General features: G+C 44.0%; 1 protein-coding gene across 1 annotated transcript in view; it reads left to right on the plus strand.

Moving 5' to 3' along the window:
* PATJ (PATJ crumbs cell polarity complex component) overlaps nt 1-24,246 on the plus strand; it is a 129,394-nt gene that overhangs the window by 97,558 nt on the left and 7,590 nt on the right. The window contains exons 30-39 of the mRNA XM_062497215.1: nt 989-1,063; nt 1,363-1,480; nt 2,072-2,205; nt 13,931-14,014; nt 15,963-16,156; nt 17,834-17,981; nt 19,038-19,124; nt 21,812-21,929; nt 23,478-23,518; nt 23,781-23,903. Of these exons, the coding sequence (XP_062353199.1) occupies nt 989-1,063; nt 1,363-1,480; nt 2,072-2,205; nt 13,931-14,014; nt 15,963-16,156; nt 17,834-17,981; nt 19,038-19,124; nt 21,812-21,929; nt 23,478-23,518; nt 23,781-23,903 (1,122 nt within the window). The remainder of the gene's footprint in view (nt 1-988; nt 1,064-1,362; nt 1,481-2,071; nt 2,206-13,930; nt 14,015-15,962; nt 16,157-17,833; nt 17,982-19,037; nt 19,125-21,811; nt 21,930-23,477; nt 23,519-23,780; nt 23,904-24,246) is intronic.

Raw genomic sequence — 24,246 nt, forward strand, 5'->3', positions numbered from 1 at the left:
AAGCTTGGAGAAAAATTCAAGGGGAGAAAAAAAAAAGATCCTGTGGGGGTTGGCATTTTTTAACATAATAAAAGTCCAGCAAACAAGGCCAGTATTTCCAAGCTGAGTTACCTACAATTCCGTTTACCTTTTCCTAATGTAGAAATTTTCCTCTTAATTAGAAATTATTTCTGAGATGCAGAGTAGCTTTTGAATACTTGAAAAATACTTGAGGTAATCTTTGGAAGTTGGTACTTAGTTTTTCTGAAAACTAGGCTGTTTATCAGGGGTTTTTAAGTTAGGATGAGAAAATTAACTCTTATTTGGTCCAAAGTGGCCTAAGTTTAGTGAAGAGCTAACAAGGGAGGGCACTGCACCTGTCTGGAAGCAGTTGAAGAAGCAGGAGATAAAAAAAATACTTTCGTGTATTGCAAAGTTACAGAAATAAATTAGGCTACAAATGGAGCCAGTGATTGAAGTACCATTGCTGGACATCTTTTTAATGAGGCTGGAGGATGCATTTTAAGCAGTTGCTTTATTTAAGGCAGCCAAAAAAAGGAGGGGCAGGAGAGAGCAGATGACTTGGAACCCCTTCCTTCTGTGGGCACTGAGGGGTCCCTACACACAGTTTGGGAATTGCTGTCCCACTCATTTCAGAGTTTCCTGCAGCTCTGGAACAATACAGAACATGTGTGATCATCTCCTCCCCAAAAATCCCTCCTGTGCATTGCATGCCCTCAGAACAGAGGGGTGTGATTTTAGTAACTCCTGGTATTCCCTGTGCCCACAGCAGCTTTGCCTCTGTTCAGTTTTGGGCTTCAGCTTTGTTTGGTGGCACAGATGGACTTTTGTGGAGAAATCATGGAATCCCAGACTGGTTTGGGTTGGGAGGGACCTAAAATTCCATCTCTGTATTCCTCTAGAATCATCATTCTGAGTTTTGGAGGATATTTTATTGAAGCTAATGAGACATTTTCAATACACTTCACTTTCTTTTTTGACTTTTTAGGATGTGAAATGTAGAGACACTGACACACCAGTGGTGGCAGATCAGCAGGAGCCAGAGGAGCAGCTCCCAGAAAATGTATGTGTGTTTGGGAAAATGTTTGTGTGTTCATGTTAATCAGTAAGGGAGGGTTCTGAGGGCTTGATTTGGTTGAAGATTGAGTGATTCATGGGGGGAAGGGGTTAACCTGGGAAGACATTAGAATAATTTTATTGATGGAAGTGTAAAAAATTACTGGGTCCTCTTTAAATGTGTGGAAATTGTTTTCCTTCTGTTGCTTTTGAGGATTTAGTGAGGCACAATAACCAACAGCCCTCACCATATTATGCCTTCCTGTGACTGGTAACTGATCTCTCTTGCTTCTGCTTTGCTTTTAGGTCCTCAGCCAGATCAAACAGCCCAAATCTTCCATGAAAGCCCTTGTGAGCTCCCAGGATTTACCCCGGGAGCCTGCACCTCCTTACCTTTCTCCAGAAGCAGAAGTCACCAGCCATGGTAGGAAACAGTAATTTTGCCCCAGTCTCGTGTATTTTTAGTACCCTAACCCAAGATGGATGTTTTCATTTTGTTTTCCAGATAACTTTTGCTGAAGTTTTGTTTCTTTGAACATCCAGTGACCTACTCTAAGTTATCTTACAGCGTGTTTGTATTTTTCTCTCCTGTCACGATTTTTGAGGGCTTGAAGGTGTCTTCACTTGTATTTCTTGACTTTTATATGCAAAGATGATCTTATTTTTGATTGAAGTAGAAGGAAAGACAGTTTGGGACATGCTGTTCTTTCCATGGTGCTGGAATATGGCCTTATCTGCCCTGGAAGGAATACCCCTTTCCATCATGATCTCAACTGTAGAGGTTAAAACTGAATTAGATGTCCTCACAGGCTTTTACTGGGAGCATTTATTCCCAGAACTCAAGTCACTCTGGTTTAGAGACTTCAGAAGTGACTCATTGTGTTCCTGCAGTTCAGTTTTATTAAGATGAAGAGCAAAAAGAAGCTGAATTAGTTGTTGTCGCACCATTCCTTTGGTGGTTCTCATTTTCTTATTGTGTTGTCTGATTAACTTCTTTCCATTCTGATGTTCTCAGGTGTCTTCCCAGCTCCACTGCCTGTGGATCCAGCAACCTGTCCCATAGTTCCAGGGCTGGAGATGACCATAGAGATCTCCAAGGGTCGCTCAGGCCTCGGGCTCAGCATCGTCGGGGGCAAAGACACTCCACTGGTGAGGTTCTGTTAAAATAATGTTTACTGCAGACAAAGACAAAGGAAACATGGTAAATAATAATGCCCTTAATATCTAATTGCTCTAATAAATTGTTGAAGACAGGGAGGACAAGCCAACTATAACCTCCAATAAAAAATTGGTAATTTTTGCCTTGTGTCACATCAGATGATGCTCCTGTTTAAATTGTTTGTGTTTCGGTAGTGTTTTCTGCTGTGGTCAGAGGTTGCAAATGTGTTTTCTTTTATTTAACCGTTGTGAATCAGCAGCTAGGTTACCAGAATGGCTGGACTAGAAATTAATGTTGCAGAGGTAGAGCTGTCTCAGCAAGGACAACACCTCTGTCTTGAGAGCAGAAATGCTCAGTAGCTCTTTAAACAAACTGTGATTTATCTGCCTGCCAGGAAAAGCCCTTGCAGAACAGAGGTGAACCAAAGGTCATATTTTATTGTTTTCTGTGTCTTTTGGCTTAATCTGCCTCCTGGATATGTTGGTTTTTAAAAAAATTGTCTTCAGATGAATTAAAATGTATCAGTTAAAGCATGAGCTCAGCAAATTAGTGATGCTAAACCCCTCTCTTCCTCTGCTCTTGCTGTCTCCTCTCCACTTCCCATTTGAGAGATGCTTTTCTACAGTGTAAGAGAAGCCAGATTGGGTTTTTTAAATGTCAAATTCAGTTCTTTCAGTAAACAAGTCTGTTGCAGAGGTCTCTTTGCTGGGTTCTCCTGACTTCCCTGACACAGAGACTCTTCAGGCAGTGGGACTGCTCTGGTAAATGCAGTTTTTCCCCAGAATATCATCAAAGTGCAGTGAGTGTCAGCAGGTACTGACAGTTGCAAAAAAGAAAACAGAAAAAGATTGAAAAGAAAGAAAAAAGGAAGTCAAAAGGAAAAAGAAAGTTTTGCTTTGTAGAGTGTAGGCTGGATCTTTTACAGCATTGAGGCTGAAATTGGAAATAGTTCAGGTTTTGGTCCCATTTATCCCAGTCTCTGTTATGTAGAGTTGGGATGAGTTGCTCTGTTTCCCATGGAGATGGAGCTGGGTTAATTTTCACTCTTTCCAGCCATGCACAGCTTTGCCCCTAGTCCCCTTGGTTTGTTTTTTTTTTTTTTGTCAAGCTCCTCAGTGTTGAGTAAATTCAAATAAGTTGCTCGGTGTTAGTCATCTCCTTGCTTTTTCATTTAACTGGAATTTGGAAATAATACATGGCAGTCTGTCAGATGCAATATGGTGTGTGTCTTTCATGAGATTTTAATATAAATAAATGAAAATTGTAAATAACTGCTTTACAGAACAGATGAGAAAAATGCAAAGGGTTTTACTCTTTAAACTGAGTAAATGGTTTTGGTTAAGTATTATGCTTTCATTAGTTTACTCATTAAAGTGTCCTCCTAGGAGTTGATTTTAAAAGTCTATGCACTGGAGTGCAGTAACTGAAACCATGAAGGGAGGGAGGTCCAACTCCCCACTTTTCAGATCCTCAACTTACAGGACTTACCCAAAATGAGTCCCTGTTTCTTTTCATAATTCTGAATCTGCTCACTGAAAGGCAAGAAATGGTGTTTCATAGGAAACAAGGTGCTTTTGGGAACCCACAGCCCAACCTGGTCATTTGCCATGTGCACAGACCCTCTCTGGGATTCTCCATAACTTCCTTCTCCAAAACAGCAAACCCTTCTCAAGGCAGGAGCTCAGCTGCTGTGATCACAGAAGCCTGGAAGAGTTTGGGTTGGAAACCTTAAAGATCCTCCACTTGCACCCCCCTGCCATGAGCAGGGAACCTCCCATTTTTCTGTCTACTTTGTGCTTCTGATCTTCTCCAAATTATTTTGATGCCTTCCATTTTTAATTTTTTTTTTTCTTTTTGCCCTGGAGTCAGAAAACCTTTTGTAAAGAGTTGAAACGAAGTTCACGTGACATAATGAGGAGTAAAAGCAAATACTGCTCAGGGCTGTTGGAAAGTTTCTGTCTTTCTGAGTTTCATGTCTCAGAGAGAAAATACAACAAAACAGCTCCGTGGAGCTGAGTGATGTATCTGTCTTGCTCTCTGTCATTTGGTTTTAACTCAGTTACACAGATGGACATCTTTTGTATTTTAAAAAAAGGCAAAATCAAAAGAGTTCATCAGTCCTGGAGGTCTCACGTGGCAGAAATTTTGTGTCCAAGACCCATGGTTCGCTGCAGTGCAGAGAAATTAGAATGAACTGTAATTGGCTTCAGCAGAAATGCCTACAAACCCCAGCTCCTGGGATCTCAGAAGTAATTTTACCAGCATGGGGGAAGCCAGGAATGCTGCTCAGAACGTGTCAAGTCTAAAATGGACATGGCAAGCCTGTAAGGGCCTCACCCATGTTGTACTAAAATGCTCTTGATCTAAAAATGCTGAGCTGGGGGTACTCAACAGCAGCTCACATGGGATAGGAAAGCTCTCCCAGAATATTTTATATCTTCCTGGAGCACAAGATGTACAGGCCCAGCTTTTGGAATAATAAATCTGGCAGCCAGGGACAGGCTGCTTCAAAATGAAATATAGAGTGCAACTTTTAAGTCATAACCTCAGGAATCTCATCAGGAATCACCAAGTAGAGACTTGAAAAATACAGCTTGCGAGCAGGGAGGTTAATTTGTTCAAGAGGTTGGAAAGTGATGTCTTAACCCCTGTGAAATGTTTTTTGGTGAGGAGATGTCCATCCCCTTAAACTGCAAACCCTTTCCAGTGATGTATGATATACCAGGGCTGGGGCTCTGTGCTTGGGGAGCAGCAGCTGGGAAGATGTGCTTGCAGGAGAGGCACGGGCAAGGAAGAGTTGTCCTTGGGAGTTGTCTTCATCTTGTTGATCTCCAGTCTGCTCCAGCCCTGGAGCAGTTCTGTTTCATTTCCCTCCAAGCACTGATTTTTTTTATAAAGTATTTTTTTTCTTCACTCACTTTCATTTCACCTTCCCACGTACCCCTGAGAGAACACAACACATGGCCTCTGCTTTAAAGCAATTAAAGTGCAGAGTGGAGCTGGCTGAAGCACAGGGCTTTCAGTTTGTGATTTTTATTTTTTCTTTTGGTTGTAGTCCAGTCAAACTTGTAAAATTAACCTCAGAGTGGGAATTTAAAACAGGGAAAAAAAAAAAAAAAGAAGTGTTTTCAGAAACATCCCCAAAATGAGGTTTGAGGCTCTAACGCTGCTCCCCAGGACACCCATGAGATTTTCATCTAAAATCCTCAGAGAACAGAGCATCAGGGAATTGTTTTGAATTGTACTCATCAAGTGGGATGTGGGCTTTGTCCAGAGAGGTTGTGGGTGTTGAGAAGAGCTTGGATCAACCTGGCCTAGTGCAAGGTGTCCCATGGCAGGAGGTGGAATGAGATTGGCTCTGAGGTCCCTCCCAAATCCACGATTCTCTGAAATCCCAACCTATTATCACCCCAGAGTGGGTGAATGCTGCCATGTCCTGCCCAGTTAACAACTTGCAATGATTTTCTGTAATCCAGGATAGTCAATTTTCAGGGATTTGATTCCTGGCAGCACATGGAAGAGGCACTGCTCTAACATACACACATTTTCTTTGCAGGGTGGGGGCACTGCTTTGCTGCCAGCTGAATGATTTAGTGATGGTCGAGTTGACTACTGGTAGTTCTTGACTCTGTCTTTGCTGCCTGGGTGATTAAGGCACTCAGACATGTCAGAGGGCATTCAGCAGTTTCAAAGCTGGTTTGGGGATGTTCCTCCAGGCAGGGTTAGAGAACCTGGGAGGGAGGAGGGCTCAGAGGCTCAGCTGGGGCTGGAAATCACAGCTAATTGCTGAAGAGGCTCCTCTGGTATAAAAGATTGCAGGAGCTGTAACTTCAGGCTCTCTGGAGGTGGAGTAGGGAGTGGTCATCATCTCAACCTTAGAAAGGAAGAAAAATAGACTTTATCCTGTGTGGTTTATGGTGTAAACAACATCAAACCTCTTATGCAGGATTTTTTGTACTGGGTTGTCTGCTTTGAATGTGGTACATTTTTCTTTTGCTTTTAGCCGACTTTAATAAAAAGCATTTTTAAGGCAATTAAAAAACTTTAAGGTACTCTGTCTCTAAAATAAAGCAATCCACGAAGTCACAGAACTGGAACACCAAAAAAATAACAGAATATTCCTGTGCTCAGCTAACAGGAGTTGGTGAGAGCTGGTAACTCTGGAGCTGGGGAGCAAAAAGCTTCCCTGATCATCTGGGTTAACCCAGGGGGTTTTCTGGGGAGCTTCCTTAGGGTAGGATGCAATTTGACAGGAGAATATTTAGATTCATTCAGTCAGTCCAGGTGAGTCATCCCTTGAATAAACCCCATCTGTTAAGGGAATAATCAGGAAAACTGTGACTTGAAGCTGCAGCTGTTCAAGCCCTGGTGTTTGCCCCTGGAGCTGCGAGGGATAATTACCCTGTGAGGGCTCCATGCTGCCAAAACCAGGCTGTTCCTGCTCCAAAGCCAAGCCTAGAGCTCTGCTTTGTGCCCTGCTGCAGTCTGTCAGCAGTGGGGACTTACCTGAGCACGAGGCACTCCCATGTTACTGAGCAGGTTCTGCCTTGGCTGAGCTTTCATCCCACCCTCCCCACTTCAGTTGTATTTAAATCCAGGCAAAAATGTCTTTATCAGGTATAGACAGACAGCATCTGAGTGATTGCACAGACAGACATCCAGTGCAGCTAAGGGTGAGAGTGTTCCAGTGAAATATGCTCACCTTGTAACTACAAATGAGAAGGGAGATATTGGCCTCTGGGGAGGTTCCAGCAATATATGGGCTGTAGATGCTGCTCTGCTGCTGCTGCTGTGAAATCCCCCACACAATGAATGGAACAATGGAATAAAAAACAGGAATGGGAGCCCTGAGTTTTTAATCGTGGCTTGGGTGTTGCAGAGGGAGAGCCTGCGGTTGGGAGAGGGAAAAAATTCAATCCCTCCTAAACCCTTGCCCACATCCATAAAACAGAAGGCAATTTAATGACAGGGTGGTAAATGCAGTTAACTTGAAATTGTGAGGAATGGCTTTGGCTCCTGCTTGGATAATGCTGAAATGGAGTTGGTGGATTCATCATCGTTCCAGGAGGACTCTGGCTTGCAGGAGCATGACAAACCCAAGCTGCTTTGTACATGAGTTGTCACAAAACGGAATTAGGGCAGTAAGTTTTGCAAATCATGTCTTTGATGGGTCTTTGGCAAGGCTTGAGCTGATGGAAGGGCTTGCTTGCGTAGCAGGGCCTTGCTTGAAGGAGCTGATGTCTTCCAGGAATGTAAATCAACCATAAAATTTAGGCTAACCATATACAAAAGCAGCAGGACCTGTCAGGATGGGCTTCAGGAGGATCCTGGCTGCTGCTGGGTGAAACCCCTGGCTTTTGGCTTCCTGTGTCACACACATCCAGGACCTCATGCATTCTTTATAACCTGTGCTGTATGCTCTGTACACTTCAAACTCTCTCTCTCTCTCTTTTTTTTTTTTTTTGGTAGCTTAATAAAATAATGAGAGTGAGAGAGTTAAGGTTTTAATATGTCATTCTGTGTTTTATTATTCCCTCTAAAATGAGCATGTATACTTTTTGAAAAACTTTGGTTTGCTTTGGCATGTGATTCACAGGAACATAGCTCTTTCTATCATTCTGACTTAAGTCATATATTTTTACACTAAACATCTTATTACCTTAGTTTTATTATTTCAGAATCAAAGGAGAGCTTGCAAATGTCTATGACTGCAGAGAGAAGGAATGTTAATGAATAGTGCCATTGAATTTTCAGGTTTTAGCTTTTCTGATCTTAGAGAATATAACTGTAAGCAAAAATATTATGCAAGCTGAATAAAATTTAAATAAATAAGGACCAGATGTAACTATAGGGGCCTATAAAATGTAATACAAATACTATCCACTTCCTTAAAATAAATCTGTATTTTAGTATGAAAAATTATATTCATATTGATATCGTGGATTAATCTTTTTTATGAAAGTTGGCAAGTGAACACCCTCTCTTGCAAGGGCTTGTTCTTAAATAGGAAACAGACCTTTTGTTTTGACCTTGAGTGGGGCAGTTTCTGGGTCTCATGCAATGTGAAGCATTTCTGCATTAACACAGTGATACATTTTTACATTCTGCAGCCTGTTTTACTGCAGTAGTATTTGGCTTAGGATTTGGGGTGCCTGCTAATGGTTTGTGAACGCCAGCAATGGCAAAAATCCTCCAGTGCCAGAAGATAAAAACCCCTCTGAAAAGTCAAGAGATTTGCTTGGGCTTGACCTTCACCCTCCCTTGCTGAAAAGTTATCTTGGAGATTCCATTTGGATCTGCAAATGGAAGATCAGAAATCATAACATAACTGTTGTCATTTCCTCTGCCTACAAGTAACCAGCAGCTGGGTTTATTTTAACTACTGAGAGATTCCTGTGAGGGTTAATTCTCCAGTGAAACTCACTGTGCAACCAGTTGATTTCTGCTTTTATCTGGGAACCAGCCTATAAAAATGAAATTTTTACAATTTTACTACTCTGGACAAAGTATTGGAGAAGCTGAAAAGGAAATAACTAATGATATTGTGCTTGCCCTGGGAAAAGAGATAAATCCCTTATCCTGCAGTCAGCAACACCCCTTGCAGTGGTATTATCCTTAATAGTGCTAATTTAGTGTAACATTTGTAGCTGTGTAGGAAATTAGTTGGAAATGTGTAATGTTAGCTTAGGAAAACACAACTTGTCAGCTAAATCAGAAAAACAACTTTTCCAGAGCATGGTTTTACATGTACTCTACTTTTTATCTTCCTCAGGAAAAGCACTCTGATCCATGCAGAAAGCTTCATTCCCTACACCAAATATGTGGTTATGGTTGGTGGTGGGGTTCATTCCCAGTTGCTCTGTGCTGGTTTTTTCACTCCTCACTGGGGAGTGGTTCCTTCTGTCAGGTGTCCTTGATCCTGTCCAGGTAATGGCTGGAGCTCCTGGGCTGGAACAGCTCAACAAAGACAGGCTCAAAGCAAAAGTTCAGCCCAGTTAAATCTGTAGCACTTGAAGTAGTGCAGGACTGTTCAGGGCCGTGCAGGAAGACTGTTTTCCACAATCTGGACCTTTTTCCTTGTCGACCCAACACCAGGAATGTGGAGGTTTCTCTGCTCCACTTCTTTTGGAATCACCCCTTTTGCACGCTGATCCAGCTTTATCACAGCATACAACTTCACCAGAATACCCATGGTACTTAATATTTGTGCCTCCTGTGTCCTATTCCTGCCTCACCCTCTGTTCCCAGCATTCCCAGTAACAGCCTGGGGGCTGTTTTGCAGTGGCTTTTCACTTGAAAGCTGCTTCTTGTCCTGCTGAAGAGCAGCTGCACGGAAGAAAAGAAACGCTGGAGAGACTGGCTCAGGAGCTGTAAACTTGCAGGAAACCTGTGAGCAGTCCAAGCCCAAAGCCAGAAGCTTGTGAGACTCTCTCACTGTGACTTATGCTCCTGCAGGCTTTCAAGGATCACTTGGTCAGTGATTTTCCTGAACAGGATGCTGACTTCACCACCTTCCTCCCAAAGGCTCAGTCAGGGCAGTGCTCTGTGGTCCTTTCCTGGGGTCTCTGCCATACCAGCTCTTGACAATTAAGATACAAAGATTAAGCTGTCAGTCTGACTGAATTTAATTCTCAGAGTTAGCATGCCTGTTTGTGCCCTTTGCTGAGGGGTGAGTGTGATATTCTTCCCCTCACGGGTCTCTGAACTGTTCTAAATCAAGCAGAAAAATAGCCACAGCCCAGGGAGGGGAGAGTTGAGATCCAGCTCCCTGGGAGTTCAGGGCTCTAACCCTGCTCAGATGAAGGGCAATGCAGTGCAGTTCATGCTGTGCACATGGTACCAGCTTTATTTTTCCAGAGGTGGGTGCTAATTTCTGTCAGGCACCTTGCCCTCACTGTTTATTGTTCACTCTGCACCAGCTTTGCTCTTTGAGGTGTTGACCAAGAGGCTCCATGAGCTTCTCCTGATTCTCTGCCTTTGCTCCCACAGCCAAACCCTCCTTTTCTCACTCCTGTGCCTTCCCTTTGCTCCACAGCTGTGCAGTCCCAGTGATATTCTCACTCAGAGCAAAACTCTGCTGGTGGAAGGTGTAGCTGTCCCACAGCTCCAGTCTGAACCCTGCAAATACCTTCTCTTTGTGGCACGTTTGGTGGCCATTTCTGCTTCTTAACAGGTTTGGGGGACATCACATCCCAACCAGCTGTGCTTTTGCCATGTTTGGGAACCATTCTGGCTTGCAGGTGATTTTTGTGGCCATGCAGTGCTGTGTCAGTGCATTCAGCTTCATTTCCTTGGGCTGCAGGTCCTCCCATCCAAACATTTTCTGAGCCCAGGGTGGTAATCTCAGCAGTAGCAGAGAAAGTCCCTTCATGCCTGTCTTTCTTTCAGTGTTTTCATGGTTGGACAGTCTCAGTTTACACCTGCCAGCCTGGACTTTGTTTAGCATGGAGAAACAGTGTTTGTATGGCCCGGCTCATGTTCCTCATCCTTCCGTCCTGGGCAGGAGCTGCTCAGCTCTGCATTAATTCCCCATTTGTGTAATGGTCCCAGACTGTTCTTTGTCAAAATATACAAAGATTAAAGCCCCAGTTTGTTGAATGGATTTGTAAACTTTATGAAGTATGTGCTTTCAGCAGCTGGGTATCTTTTTTAAAACAAGTGTGTTCTTGATATGGGAGTGTTTTTATTTCCCCTTCTGCACGAACAGTTTTTGTGACTCTGCCAAGCTCGAACCATGGAGAGCCATAATCTGTATGAAAGTGGTGGTGAAAGGAGGTGGGGAGGGATGGGAAAATCTGTCCAGAGCCACCATGAATTCTCAACCTCTAGCTGAACATTGACACCACTTTCTCTTCATCCCTCTTGATTGATTGATTTTGAACTACGTAGGCTTTGATATCAAGCACACATTTAATTTGAACAGGAGCTGCAGATGTCCAGAAACCAAAAGCTATCCACTAAATAAATGTATTGTTTTAGTCTTAATAGATTCTGGGTTTTTTTCTGAGGGACTGAGAGGGGTGTTCCAGCTTCAATCCATGCCTGTTGATGGAGTCATTACAGCTTGAGGCTTTATTAGATGGCTGCAGTATGACATCTCATCACTACATAAGCTCCTTTAAAATACTGATATGATTAAAAATGTTCACTAACATCAGTAGTTCGGTTTTAGTGATTTGTCTTGGATGATCAAAACTAACAGAGTCTTATCCAGATCCCACTAGATCCAGTGGAAAAAATTATTTCTGGGTTAAGTACTTTGAGCTGATCCCAGGAGTGTCAGAGGAAAGAGATGTTTTCCATGGTTCATAAGCTAAGGAAAACTAAAACTGACATTTATGCTTATGGACTGTTTAGAAATCTTTGCAGTGCATCATGGACATGTTGCTCTGTTCTGTTTTTAATCGACTTGATAAGCCTGGTTCAGCTACACTACTTTAAAAAAAAAAAAAAAACCCTGCTTAAGAAAAACAGTGTTTTGGCAGGTCAGCAAGACATTTCCTGCTGCAGGGTAGGCACAGAGCAAGCAGGAATGTACCTTTTCATGCCATGTGTATTTTTAGTCCTGGGTCTGGCTTCTCACACATGCAGGAACCACAGTGTAACACTGAAGTGTTGCCTTTTCAAATAGATGATGTAGATTATCCAAACTGATAACACTCAGTGGTTCCTGGGTCTGAGCCTTTGGTATGTACACTTTTACATTTAATAAAGCAGTGCTGGGAAAAGCTGGTAACTCCAGGTTGGTGGATGTTTAAAAAGCAACCACAGATGGAAAGCAATCTTAGAGAAATGTGATTGAAAACCCCTTGCTCAGAGGTTAGGAAATATGAGATTAGATCCAGTCTGAAAAGGTTTAATTTGGCCATCCTGTGTACGTGCCCAGTGTGCTATTCCATGGTCACACTGCCAGTTTTCTACCAAACCTGCTGGTCATCCACTGCCCTGGTGTGTCCCAGGTGAATGATGTGCCTTAACAAGCTGGTCAATATTTTATGTTCTCTCATTGGCCACTTCTCCTAGGCTAAAGTCTCTTGCATTGCTTTGGAGTAACACCATCATTTGTAAAACAAAGGTGAAAAATATCTCAGCCCCAAACCAGCCAACCAAATCCCCACAACAACTCAAACCCAAAGAGGGAGAGGATGGATGTGTCTGTCTCACTCTATTCTGTTAGTACTTGTTGCTTCAGTTGCTGCAAAAACAAAAAAAGAAATCTGCAGTTGCCAGTGGTGTGTGTGTGTGTGTGTGTGTGTACCTATGTTTCATTTTATTTTTTAATCAAACCACTCTTTTGATTTTCTTAATTACTTGGTACACAGCTCATAGTGTTTCCCCTTCATTTATGCAGATTGAAATCTCTTTTCTCCCATCTGGGACTCTTGTATCAGCTGTAATCCATTTGTGCTTGCAATCCTCCAGGCTTTTTTTCAGGGACTGGTGTCCGGATCAGAGGGAACCTGTGGCAGAGGGAACCTTGCTCCAGCAAGTCCCCATCATTAAATAAGTTGTAGAGGGAATGGAAGGGAATGGTGCTCTCAGTGTTACAGTCTGAGTGTTACCTGAAGGGAAATTCGAGGTTTTTTGTCTGTGCTGGGAAAGGATCATGAGTGAACACATGCAGGAGGTGGGTTGGTGATGAGAGATGAGGTATCCAGTGTTGTCCAAGCATGAAGGGACCTTTTCCCAGCCCAGCAGCAATTCCCTGCCCCTGCTCCAAGAGTCCATCACACAGCAGGGTTCCCATGCTCCAACCTCACCAGCTTTGCTTGGGAGCACTGTGGGAAAGCTCCTCTTTGGCTTGTACATCCTGTTGGTGAGGGGCTTCACAACAGCAGTTCTGCAGGGTATATTTGAGATTGGGTTTTCCAGAACTTACGTGTGTAATTAAAAATCACCACGTGTTTGCCCAGAGCCAGTGCTGGTGGCTCAGCTCTGAGGCAGAGGGTTTGCTGGTGCTGATGAGGAGAGGAGCAGGTTTTGCACACTGGAGCATCCCATCCTGCAAGCTGAAGCACTGTAGCAAGATGTTCACCTATATTTTTTAAAGGAAAAAGGAAAGAAAAAAAAAAAAAGAAACAAATCAGAACAATGCAAAGGGAAAGCACCAGTAAGAGAACAGTATGTTCTTTGTAATGCTTTTTCTTTGGGGACATCTATTGCTGGCAATAAGATTAAATCACTGAAACCTTCCCTGAAGCTACATCTGCCACTGCCTACATTTTCCAACCTCAGTAATAAACTAACATTTGCCATTGTTCCTTTCTTCTGGATTTCATTTCTTACAGATTTAACCAGTGCTATTTACCACAAGGCATTCAGCTCTCGCTTAAAGCCGAGGTCTATGCCAAGTCCCTAAAAATATTCATAGCTCCAAAGAATCTGGTTTTAAATAATATCATTAAAAGTAGACGATATTAATACAATAGTTCACACTGAGTTCACACGCTGCTGATGCCAATGTATAAAAATGATGGAAGAAGCTCTAGACAAGAAGCGGAGAACAAAATCCTTTGTACCTTTATACCAGCTTTTGATTACAGCAATCACTTTCTCATCCCAAAATACTGAAAATGTTAAAAAATCTGTGTTACAGTCTTGCTTCTCCTGGCTTGGAGTGCTGTACTTTTAACTGTGGAGCTGGTGGGGAGTGTGGGGTGGGTCATGGTGGCCAGTTTGGGAAGCAGGGTTCATGCCACTGCCTTCTTCCCACAGGATGCCATAGTGATCCATGAAGTTTATGAAGAAGGGGCAGCAGCCCGAGATGGCAGACTCTGGGCTGGTGACCAGATTCTAGAGGTAAATTATGTTCTCTGTGCCTGTTTTTGGTTGTGGAGGCTTGTTTTCATTTCAACAGACACCGCTTGTAGGTTGAACAGGATCCATTCTCAAGGCTTCCCCTCTGTCACTAAGAACATCCTGAAAAATTCATATTTCCTTATACATTCATATAAACTGAAGGTACAAATTGAGAATACATTAAATTTAATTGAGCAAGGCAGTTCTTGAATTACATAGTTCAGCTGTCATGTCCAATAGCTTAGTATTATTCATCTCTTTAATCTTTCATTCGAAGGCCTGCGCTCCCGACACCACTCCTGTATCTCTGCTCTGCCTGAAATCCAAATATTGAGCTGGGATAATGTGGGGTGAGGAGGAAAAGGTGGCAGTAGCATCCCTGTGAGCATCCCTCCCAGCATCCCTCCCAGCATCCCTGTGAGCATCACCTCCCAGCATCCCTGCAGAAGCTACCAGCTCTCCCAGGCCACACTTCACACAGCTGGGGAATGGCTGCTGTGAATAAACGTGGGTTTTTTTTTTCCCCAGACAAGCATGGAAAAGGTGGAGGGAAAGGGTTAAGAGAGAAGTGTTGGTCTGCAAATGAAACTTGCGTCAGGCAGGGGTTCAGTGCAGCTGCTCTGCAGCTCTGCTGTCAGCTCAGGACAAATTCCCAGCATGGCCATTAAGGCCTCGGTGTGTAGGGTTAGCAAAATAGCACGGGGTACTTGGGGAGTTGTCTTTACAGCTCTTGCACTGCAAATATTTTTGTTAGCGTTGAGTCTGAATGTTGTTTTGGTTTTATAAATAACGGGGTATTAACAGAGCACCGTAATTAGGGGGTAAAAATGGAGCAGGTTAAATAATTCTTCTCTGGCCAAACAGGAAAGTGATAATGTTTGTGAGCCATAATATTGTTATTATTTCAGCTTTTAAAAGATGTATTAATCAAATAGATGACTGAATTAGTTTCAGATTAGTGTGATAAAGCACACGTAGATGCCTGTGTCAATGGAAAAATATCAATGCACTTATAAATAAATGTGTGCTGAATTGGTACAAAAGAATATAGAGAATAAAGATTAGTCTTAATTATCTTAATGTGAAATTAGATATTATTGTAGTTTTGTGTATCTAGAAATTCTGAGAAATATTTTCATAGCCTTAATACTTAGGAAGTGGATTAACATTTGTGGTTATTCTGTTACAGTTCATGCTATTTCCTAAAGAGACTTCAAAAATGTCTCAGTATTGATATGTTTTGGTATGAAGAAATATAAGATTATTTTGTTGACAGAATATTGGCAAACACTTTAAAGGGCACTTGTGGATCAGGCTTGGCAAAATTAGATTAAGTTTCACATAGCAATAGGGTTTTTTTGATGGAACATTTAAGCAGAACTTCTTGTTCTGTCTGACATTACTAAAAACCTTCTCAGGTTATGGTAAGAGAAGTGTAGCTAGCTTCTCCAGCAGTGGTCTGGTGTGCCATCTATTGGGAAAAAAAGGAAAATCACCATTTAATGCATCCTGCCTGGGATTCTCTGTGGCCATTTATTTGCTGGTGTTTCTGATTCCTTCTGTTTTCATCCTGATGATGTTACAGAGCTGGGGGAGAAGGGGTCTGAGTACTGAGATACCCAGGGAGCTCAGAGTCCCACTTTGTGTAGGTGGAGAAAGAAGCATTGCTTGAGGTTCCAAAGGTTTGAGGTTAAAAAGGAGGGAAGGACACCCAAAACTTCCAAGCTCAAATGTTCTGATGGTTGGGATTTGCTCCAGGCAGTGGCACAAAGCTCCGAGCTCACACTCCATAGGAGACCCAGGATCTCAGCCCTCTGGAAATGGGAACACTCAATTAGAGAGCACCAAGGGGTGTCAAATTGACAGATGATGCTGTCACCCACGGGCAGGATGTGATGAGAAGATCATTTATCCGTGCCATTTGGAAAGCCAACACTGATGATTGCAGGTGAACGGGATCGATCTGCGGAACGCCAGCCACGAGGAAGCCATCACTGCGCTCCGACAGACACCCCAGAAGGTGCAGCTGGTGGTTTACAGGAATGAGGCACATTACAAGGATGAGGAGAACTTGGAGATTTTCTCTGTAGATATCCAAAAGAAAATGGGCCGAGGACTGGGGCTCAGCATAGCTGGGAAACGGTAAGAGTGTGTCTGATCTGACAGCGCTTCCAGCAGGAAATGTTTGGGATTCTGATGAGCAGCTATGAACAACTGTATAAACAAGTATGAACAACTGTAGCCATTAAATGGAACGTGAAGTAGAGGGGAACTCCATGAGGAGTAGAGTTTTGTATGTAAATGTCTTCCAGGATGCATTTGGGCCCGTGGTTCTGGCTCCTGTGTCAGAACAGAGCTGTCAAGTGGAGGCTGTTGCTGCCCAGGAGAGCTCTGGGCACAGAGAGGGAATCCCATGCAGAACTGGGGCTCACTCTTCTGTGGCATCAGGGTAACTCTGTCTCAGGGCTTTGGAGGCCCTAACCATGGCTTTTCTGGTTTCTAAATTGGGGGATAAGCCTACCCTACCTCTTCCCAGGATGTGCCTTTGCAGTTGTTTTTTGAGTTAGATTGAGCTCATGCTCAGTTCAAAGGTCAGTGGAGGGTGAGTAACTGAGTTAGACCCAAACCCTAAGCAGTTCAGAGTGACTGTGCCACAGTGCAGAGAGCAGTTTACAGAGCAGAACCTGACACACAGAACCACTGAGACTGGAAAAGCTCTCCAGGGCCATCGATGTCACCCACCCAGAGCACTGAGTGCCACCTCCAATCCTTCCTTGGACACCTGCAGGGACGGGACTCCAAACCTCCCTGGGCAGCCCCTGCCAATGTCTGACCACCCTTTCCACTGAGAAATCCTTCCTGATATCCAACCCAAGCCTCCCCTGGCACAACTTGAGGCCATTTCTTCTTGCCCTGCCCTGGCTCCACTCTCGTGTCAGGGAGTTCTAGAGAGCAATACAGTGGGAAGTAACAGCAGCCTAATAAAATGTGACTTTTTCCTGATACATCTCTAAACCACTGGTATTAGATCACTCTAACCAGAGCACTGGTAGTTTTAATCTTCCTTTGCTAAAAGAGATTTATGGCATGACACTTGTTCAGTGTTGGAGTTGCCTTCCTGTATTGCCAAAAACTATTTACTTTTGCAATTACAAAGCACCGTGTCATTATCCTGACTGCCCGTGGTCAGTAGAGTTTCTGCAGCAGTTTTTGGGTGGCAGTGTTTAACCCAGGTGTTGTGGGCAGATTGTGGGGTGGGTAACTAATTTAGATGATGTAAATTACCCTGCAGATGGTAATCACAGCCTCCAGCCCTCCTCCCTTTGCTTCTGTGCTGGACTTCCTGTGCTACTCCTGAATCCAGGTGAAGGTTAAAAAAATGCCAGATCTTAGCATTGCAGCTCACACCATGGAATCACAAAATTACTGAGGTTGAAAGAAGCCCACCAAGATCATTGAGTCCAACCTTTAACCTAACACTGTCAGGTGCACCACTAACCCCTGTCCCATCAGGAGATAGTTTAACTCCATTACGGACCAAACCTCAGACTTCTATTCATAGAAATTATGTTTTCCATGAATCTTTTTGTATCCTACAGTCAGAACTAGCAGCTCAAGGGGAAAGACAACATTAAATATTAGCAGAACATGCTGTGCTTTTAAAGCACATCGATTTTTTACACAGCTGAATGGGGTGTAAAACTGGTTCTTCCTCTGCTCACAGGTTTCTTTTAATGTCTCTTAAATGCAAGTAATCTAAATTGGTCTCCCAAAGAATACTGGATTGTGTAATTAGCCATATGCTTCTTGCATTGTTAGAAATGGAAGTGGAGTGTTTATCTCTGACATTGTTAAAGGAGGAGCTGCAGACCTAGATGGAAGATTAATTCAAGGAGATCAGATTTTGTCTGTAAATGGAGAGGATATGAGAAATGCCTCACAAGAGACTGTTGCCACTATACTTAAGGTGAGTACAGAATACATTTTGAGATATTGAATTGCAGTTACTGACACTGTGCAAGGTAATTATCCTGAAGTGCTATTTGCCATACACAGGACAGCTCCAGCTGATTACTGAGACAAGAATTTAATTTGAAATAACTGGGAGGTTCATTTAAAGTCACTTCTCTGTGTATTTCTAGGAATTGCTTGATATGAGGCAGGAGCACAAAGGCATGTTTAGTATTTAGGCATTTATTTGAAAATGCAACTGTGTATCTCATGTGTTAGAAAAACACTTGGAGAGAGGCAACAGAAACCAGAACTTAAATAAATCATTGGCTTTTCTGTACTGACCTGCAGGGATAAAATGACAGCTCCAATCTGTTCCTGCACAGCTTTCCATCTTCCAGGAGTGATTTTACTCTGAAATTCTGGGAGAAGTTGCCTTTTTCCATGGTTGGTTGGGCTGGGGGAGAGGGCAGGGGTAGCCACGAGTGCCATCAGTGGATGCTGGAGACCCATTTCTGTTCCAAACTGCTTCCAGGGCTTTCCCCTGCCATCCCCACCAGTGTTTCTGCTCATGTTTTCTTCCATTCTTCAGGGGAAAGGCTAATTATTTCCTTGCTTTTTCCATTCAGGGTTGGTACCTTGCCAAAAGTTTACCTATTTAAGAATTGGGAACTGGTGGTACAAGGGTGTTTTGTGAATTTGGATCCATATGGGTTAAATTCACCCTTTTCGGCAGCATTTTGCCTCTGAAGGGTTTTTCACATGTCTGCTAAAGAGTTTGGGGCTTTTTGTTTATTTTTCCTGAGTAAATTTGCCATCAGTTTGCAAGAGGGAGATTCATACTAAATTCAGCAACCAGGAGAAACCTTCAGGACAAGACTAAATCGACTTTTTATATTGTCTAAATACAAGTGTTCATGTTTTGAGCATTCCTTGTGGCTTTCTTCACGGACTTGTGGTGCTGAATATAAACATAATTCTCTCCAGGAGAGCATGAAATATTATATGTCTACTTAAATTGTACATTGTGAGTTGTTTTTTGTTCTGTTTTTTTTTTTTTTTTTTTTCCAAGTGTGCTCAAGGCCTGGTGCATCTTGAGCTTGGGAGATTGCGAGCTGGGTCATGGCTGTCATCACGGAAAACATCCCAAAACAGTCAGGTTAGTGACAAATTCCTCTGTTTAAACTGCAGCAGTGAGGGGCAGAGCACGGGGATGGTGCACAGATGTGCACACGAAGCTCATCCTTCTACAGACACTGCTGAGAGTGGGGAACAAAATATTTTATCCCCATAATTTTCTGTGCTGAACTGCAGCTGAAATGCTGATTGAGCAGAAGAGCTGGTTAATGTATTTATTGTTGAAGGAGTGTCTTCCCAAGACACACCAAAAATCTGTAATATCTTTCTCAAATGATGATGCCCAGAATTTTTTTTTATTTGAAGACCTGCAAAAACTGCTTGAGTGTATTTTCTGCGGCTGTTTTGTCCATCAAAACAAGCTAATGAAACCAAACTGTATCTCTGCCTATCTTCCAGCAGAACCACAGGAGAGCTGCTTTCCTCTCCAAGAAAACACAGAGCAATTTCCTGCTTCACTTGCTTTTTACCTGAAGCGAGAACAACAATTCATTTTTCAATCAGGGCAGAGCCTTTCCCCTCTCCCTGTGCCCCCCAGTCTGCTCAGACACCAATTCTTGGTGTTTAACCTGGAGGATTGCAGGGGAGAGAAACAAGGCACAGTGACTTAGAAAACTTCCTCTTAATGGGTTTTCCTTTTGAAAGTCGACTGCTTTGCCATTATATTAAAGGTGCCAGTGTCTCTAAAATTAGAGTGGATCACAGCAGGGTGAGCCTGGTGGGGGGGTTGGCCCCTTTTTGCCATGGGGAAGCTGCACATGAGGGGATACAGCACTGCTAAAGGTTTGTTTTTTGGGAACAGGGAGGAGGAGCCAAAGGAGGCTTAGGGGAGATGTGAGTTAAAAGCAGAAATGTTTTTAAGGAGGTCTGTAAGAGGCCTGTCCATGAGCAACCCCAAAAAGGTGCCAAAATTATCACAGCATGGTGTGATTTCTTCACTTCCTAGAGGCCAGCAGTGATCCTGGCTGGCTGGAGGTGGTGGTGAGGAACCAGGAAGGGCTGAAGCCATGTGGGAGCAGCTGGGCTAAGCCCAGCTTTAAAAATAATGGAGAAATGTTTGGAGAAACATCTGCAGTGCATGCAGCAGGCAAGGAGAAGTGAAGTAACAGAGGGAAATTGCACTGATTGCATTAAGTCAGCAGTCAGGTATTACATTTTGTTTTGGCCATTGTATCAACATGAAGCCCAAGGTGGTCAAGAAGTGACAGCTAAAAATTACCCACCTGGTTTTACCATGTAAAGCTCAAGCTGAAAGGGAAGCAAAATGCCACAATATCTAATGCGGGTCTAGGTAAAAATTCAGATCAAATGACATCATCTCCCTCTTTTGTAGGATAAGAGGCTTTTGCCTGGAACCTGGTAATTCCTGCCTTTCTTTTGATACAAGAAATCCTAATCTCCTTGATGCAGAGCTGTTTGAGCGCCTTCATCTCCCTGCTCCAAAGTGGCTTGGTGATTTTGAAAACTGAATAAATGTTTCTCACCAAAACCCTTCCAAGAGTTATAAAAATCTTGGCAGATGATGCAGCAAATCAGCTTGAATGATTTGCACAACTGCAAGTGCTGCTTTAGAAGGTGCTGGCCAAGAGCATCCAGACCTTTTGTCCTCACTTGGCTTTTTTCTGGGTCCACTGCATCCCTTGAGCAGAGGAAATCGAAGCCTTGTGGTGCAGGACAGGAGTTTCTTTCAAATGCATTGCAAATGTTGTTAACTGGGCCATGAATTGGCACCCAGAGGTGGAAACTCTGCTGTGCCTGGTGTTTGTCACTGACAGCTGCACCCTGGCCAGTGGGATGAATGTGTCAGGGCTTTTGAATCACCAGCTGATGCATTTGGGGGAGAAATCTCTGCTGTGCATGGACAAGGATGGAGCAGATCTTTGTTTTGGACAAGGCAAAGCCCAGCTGGAAAGGTCCTCAGTGGAACCTGTTCAGATGCACTTCCTAAATTGATAATTGGGTTTCCTCAAGGGGCAGAGTCTGAAGATAAAAGCCAGAAAAGGAGAGAGGGAAAAGGAGGGAAATGGAAAGGGCAGCAGGAGCGAGCTTCTCCCTTTGGAGGCTCTCCCTTGTGTCAGCCCCCATGTTCTTCTGGAAATGAGAGGAGCTTCTTGGGCAATTAGAAGGAGCAGGGGCAATTACAGTGAATTCAGCTAAAACAACAAAGATTCCTGCCAGGTGACAGGGTGGGTGTCCCTGCTATCACCCTGTCGTGTGAGAGAGCAGCTGTTTGTCCTGCTGGGTGCTCCCGCATGCAGGGGCATCACAGGCAAGGTGTCCGTCAATTCCCCTTCTCCTGAGGTGTGGAGCAACTGAGAGGGGGGAACGCCGTCTAAAGCTGACCTGAGCAACACAGAAGTGTGGAATAAGGGTCTGTAGTGCTGTGAGCAGCACAGAATCACCAAGGTTGGAAAATCCCTCCTAGACCATCAAACCCAAGCATTCCCCAGCACTGCCAAGCCCACCACTAACCCCTGTCCCGAGTGCCACGTCCACACATCTGTTAAATCCCTCCAGGGATGGTGACCTCACCTCCACAGGGAGATTTTGGTGGGTTTCCCCTCCCAGAGGGGTTTGCAGTTGCGTGGCCAATGTGGCATTTCCAGTGTGGCTGGCACAGAGCACAGCTGCACCCGTCTGTCGCAAGGTCTGCTTTAAAGTTCACTTTTGGGTTTGACTCACGGGTTTTTTATTTGTTTTTACTCTCAGGCAAGCCAACAGAGTGTCCCCAGCCACTTCCACCCTGCTCTTGCTCCCGTCCTCTCCACCTTGCAGAACTTTGTCAGCACAAAAAGATCCTCAGCAGACACATCCCAGAGAAACTCAGGTACAAACTGAGTGTGATTTGCTTTATATTCAGGCTGCTGTAAAAGCCAAACTGAACACTTGAGTCTGGCTTTCCTGCCCAGCCTCCCAGAAGACGCCCCACGGATGTTTTTAAGACCAGAACACTTCCCAGAAGATGACATTATTTTTATGTCTGCTGGAGCAGTAATGGCCCCTCTATTTTAAGTGCAGAATTCCTGTGCCCTGCTATTCCCCGACGCTCTTGTCAGGGGCTTAGCACAGGCATGGTTCTCACATTAGAAACACTTTTCTCAGGGAATAAAGCTGCCACCACTTCATTTATATCCTTGTTGCTCTTGAGTGCATAAAAGGGTGTTTTGTAATGAGAAAGTCACAATGCCCAGTTTGCAATTTGCAGGTTTAGAGAGTGTTAAATCCACGACCTGCAGCAGCCTGGAGAGGGTTGCTCCAGGAGCTGGGAATCTTTGCTCATATCTGAGCCTGGGCAGGAGGAGAAGACATTTCTTCTGCTGGTTTGCAGGCACTGCAGGAGCCTGGTGGCTTTTGGGCATCCTTCCTTGTTCTGTGTGCTTGCCCTGCAGCACTGGGCATTTCCTGACCCTGCTGTGGGGTCCCTAGGGTTGGGCTTCCCAGTGCCACAGACCTCAGCTGTCCTGGTCCTGCTGCCCAGGCACACCTGTGTGGATGTGAGCAGTCCTGGATTGGGCAGGGGGTAAGAATCCGGAAATTTTGGAAGAGATTTAATCTGCCAGTCTTCTGCAAGGTTCTTAAAATGGTTTCATTAAAGCTGATACAATTAGGGGTGGGTGTTGCAGAGCTCAGGACCTGACTACACCATCAGCTTATTGGGCTGAAAAAGTTGCAGCTTGAGCAATGCCTCTGAAGCCTCTCTTTGCCTTTTTCCTTTTTTCTTTACTTTCCATTCTCCTCTCTTCCCTTTCCCACTTTCCCCCTTCTCTTTTCCCTGTTTCTTTTTTCCTCTTCCCTTTTTCCTTTCCTCTTCCCCCTTTCCTTCCCCTCTCATCCTTATTCCCTTTTCCTCTTCTTTTCCCTTTTCTTTCCCTTTTCCCCTCCCCTTTTCCAGTATTTTGAGTACTTTTCCACACCTTATGGCTGGATATGCCCCAGCCTGACTTCCTGCCTGTCCATTATTTACCAACCCAGCACAAGAAGAGGAAGAGGAGATCCCTGGAACCGCAGCATTCCCAAAGCCCTTTGTGCAAGGACGCTGTGATTTAGGAATAATAAGCCAATCTTTAATTGAGTGAAGGCACAATAGGGCTGTTCTCCAGGCTGGCAGAGTGCTGCTGTTCCACAGATTGTGGCTGGGCTACAATGGGAGTCACAGTGACATCGAGAGCCAGAGGGATTACACCGTATTCATCCTTCCTCCTCCTCCTCCTCCTCCTCCTGACGTGGGTAGCACTGCCTGCCTTGGCACAGGAAGGCTCCACTCCTGCCTGGTGATAACTCTGCCTAAGCAGCAAGGGACTGTTGTCACCTGACAGTGTTCTCTTAATTATATTATCTCTTAATTACAGAAGCTAATTGTTTGTTTCTCTATTAGCAGGAGCCGATATGGGCCCAAGGACTGTGGAGATAACAAGGGTCAGTGAGTTGTTTTCTATCAATTCATAAAGCCTTTCACTCCTTTCACTGAAGTTGTTCATTTTTGCAGCATTTCCCACAAGCCAGGCTGCATTATTTGTGTTTGCAGTCGGGTGTTGGATGCGTGCCTGTGCTTTGGGTGAGGAAATGCGTGTGTCAAACCCATTTTCTCCCTGTTCCACGAATCCAAGCAGTCAGTTATTGCCATACCCTGAGCACAGCCCTCTGAACACTGCAGGTGTTTGGTTTTGTTTTGGTCCAGGGCCCAAATGATGCACTGGGTGTGAGCATAGCAGGAGGGAAGGGCAGTCCCTTGGGAGACATTCCCATCTTCATCGCTATGATCCAGGCCAGCGGAGTGGCTGCTCGGACACAAAGGCTCAGAGTGAGTACAGGAGCCCTCAATATTTCCAGTCTCATCTCCCACGTGTCCCTTGAAGCCTCAAGCACTTCTGTATCTCCTGTCACCCATAATCTCTCACAGACTGCTTTGCTTCTTTTTACATAGAAGAAAAACAACCAAAAAAAAAAAAACCCAAAAAATAAAAAAGCAAATCTGCCCTTCCTATCTTGGGAATAATGGCAATTGCTGCCCATATTGGAAAAGTGGTGTTAAGAGAGTTTTAATCAATTTGTAGTGGTCATGGAATGTCTGTGTTCATCCAGACCCAGGCAGGGCAGCAAGAGGTTCTCTGAAAACCGTGGGTGTTTTGGGAATTCTGGACTGG

This window comes from Cinclus cinclus, chromosome 8 (genome assembly GCF_963662255.1).
Source record: "Cinclus cinclus chromosome 8, bCinCin1.1, whole genome shotgun sequence".
Lineage (NCBI taxonomy): Eukaryota > Metazoa > Chordata > Aves > Passeriformes > Cinclidae > Cinclus > Cinclus cinclus.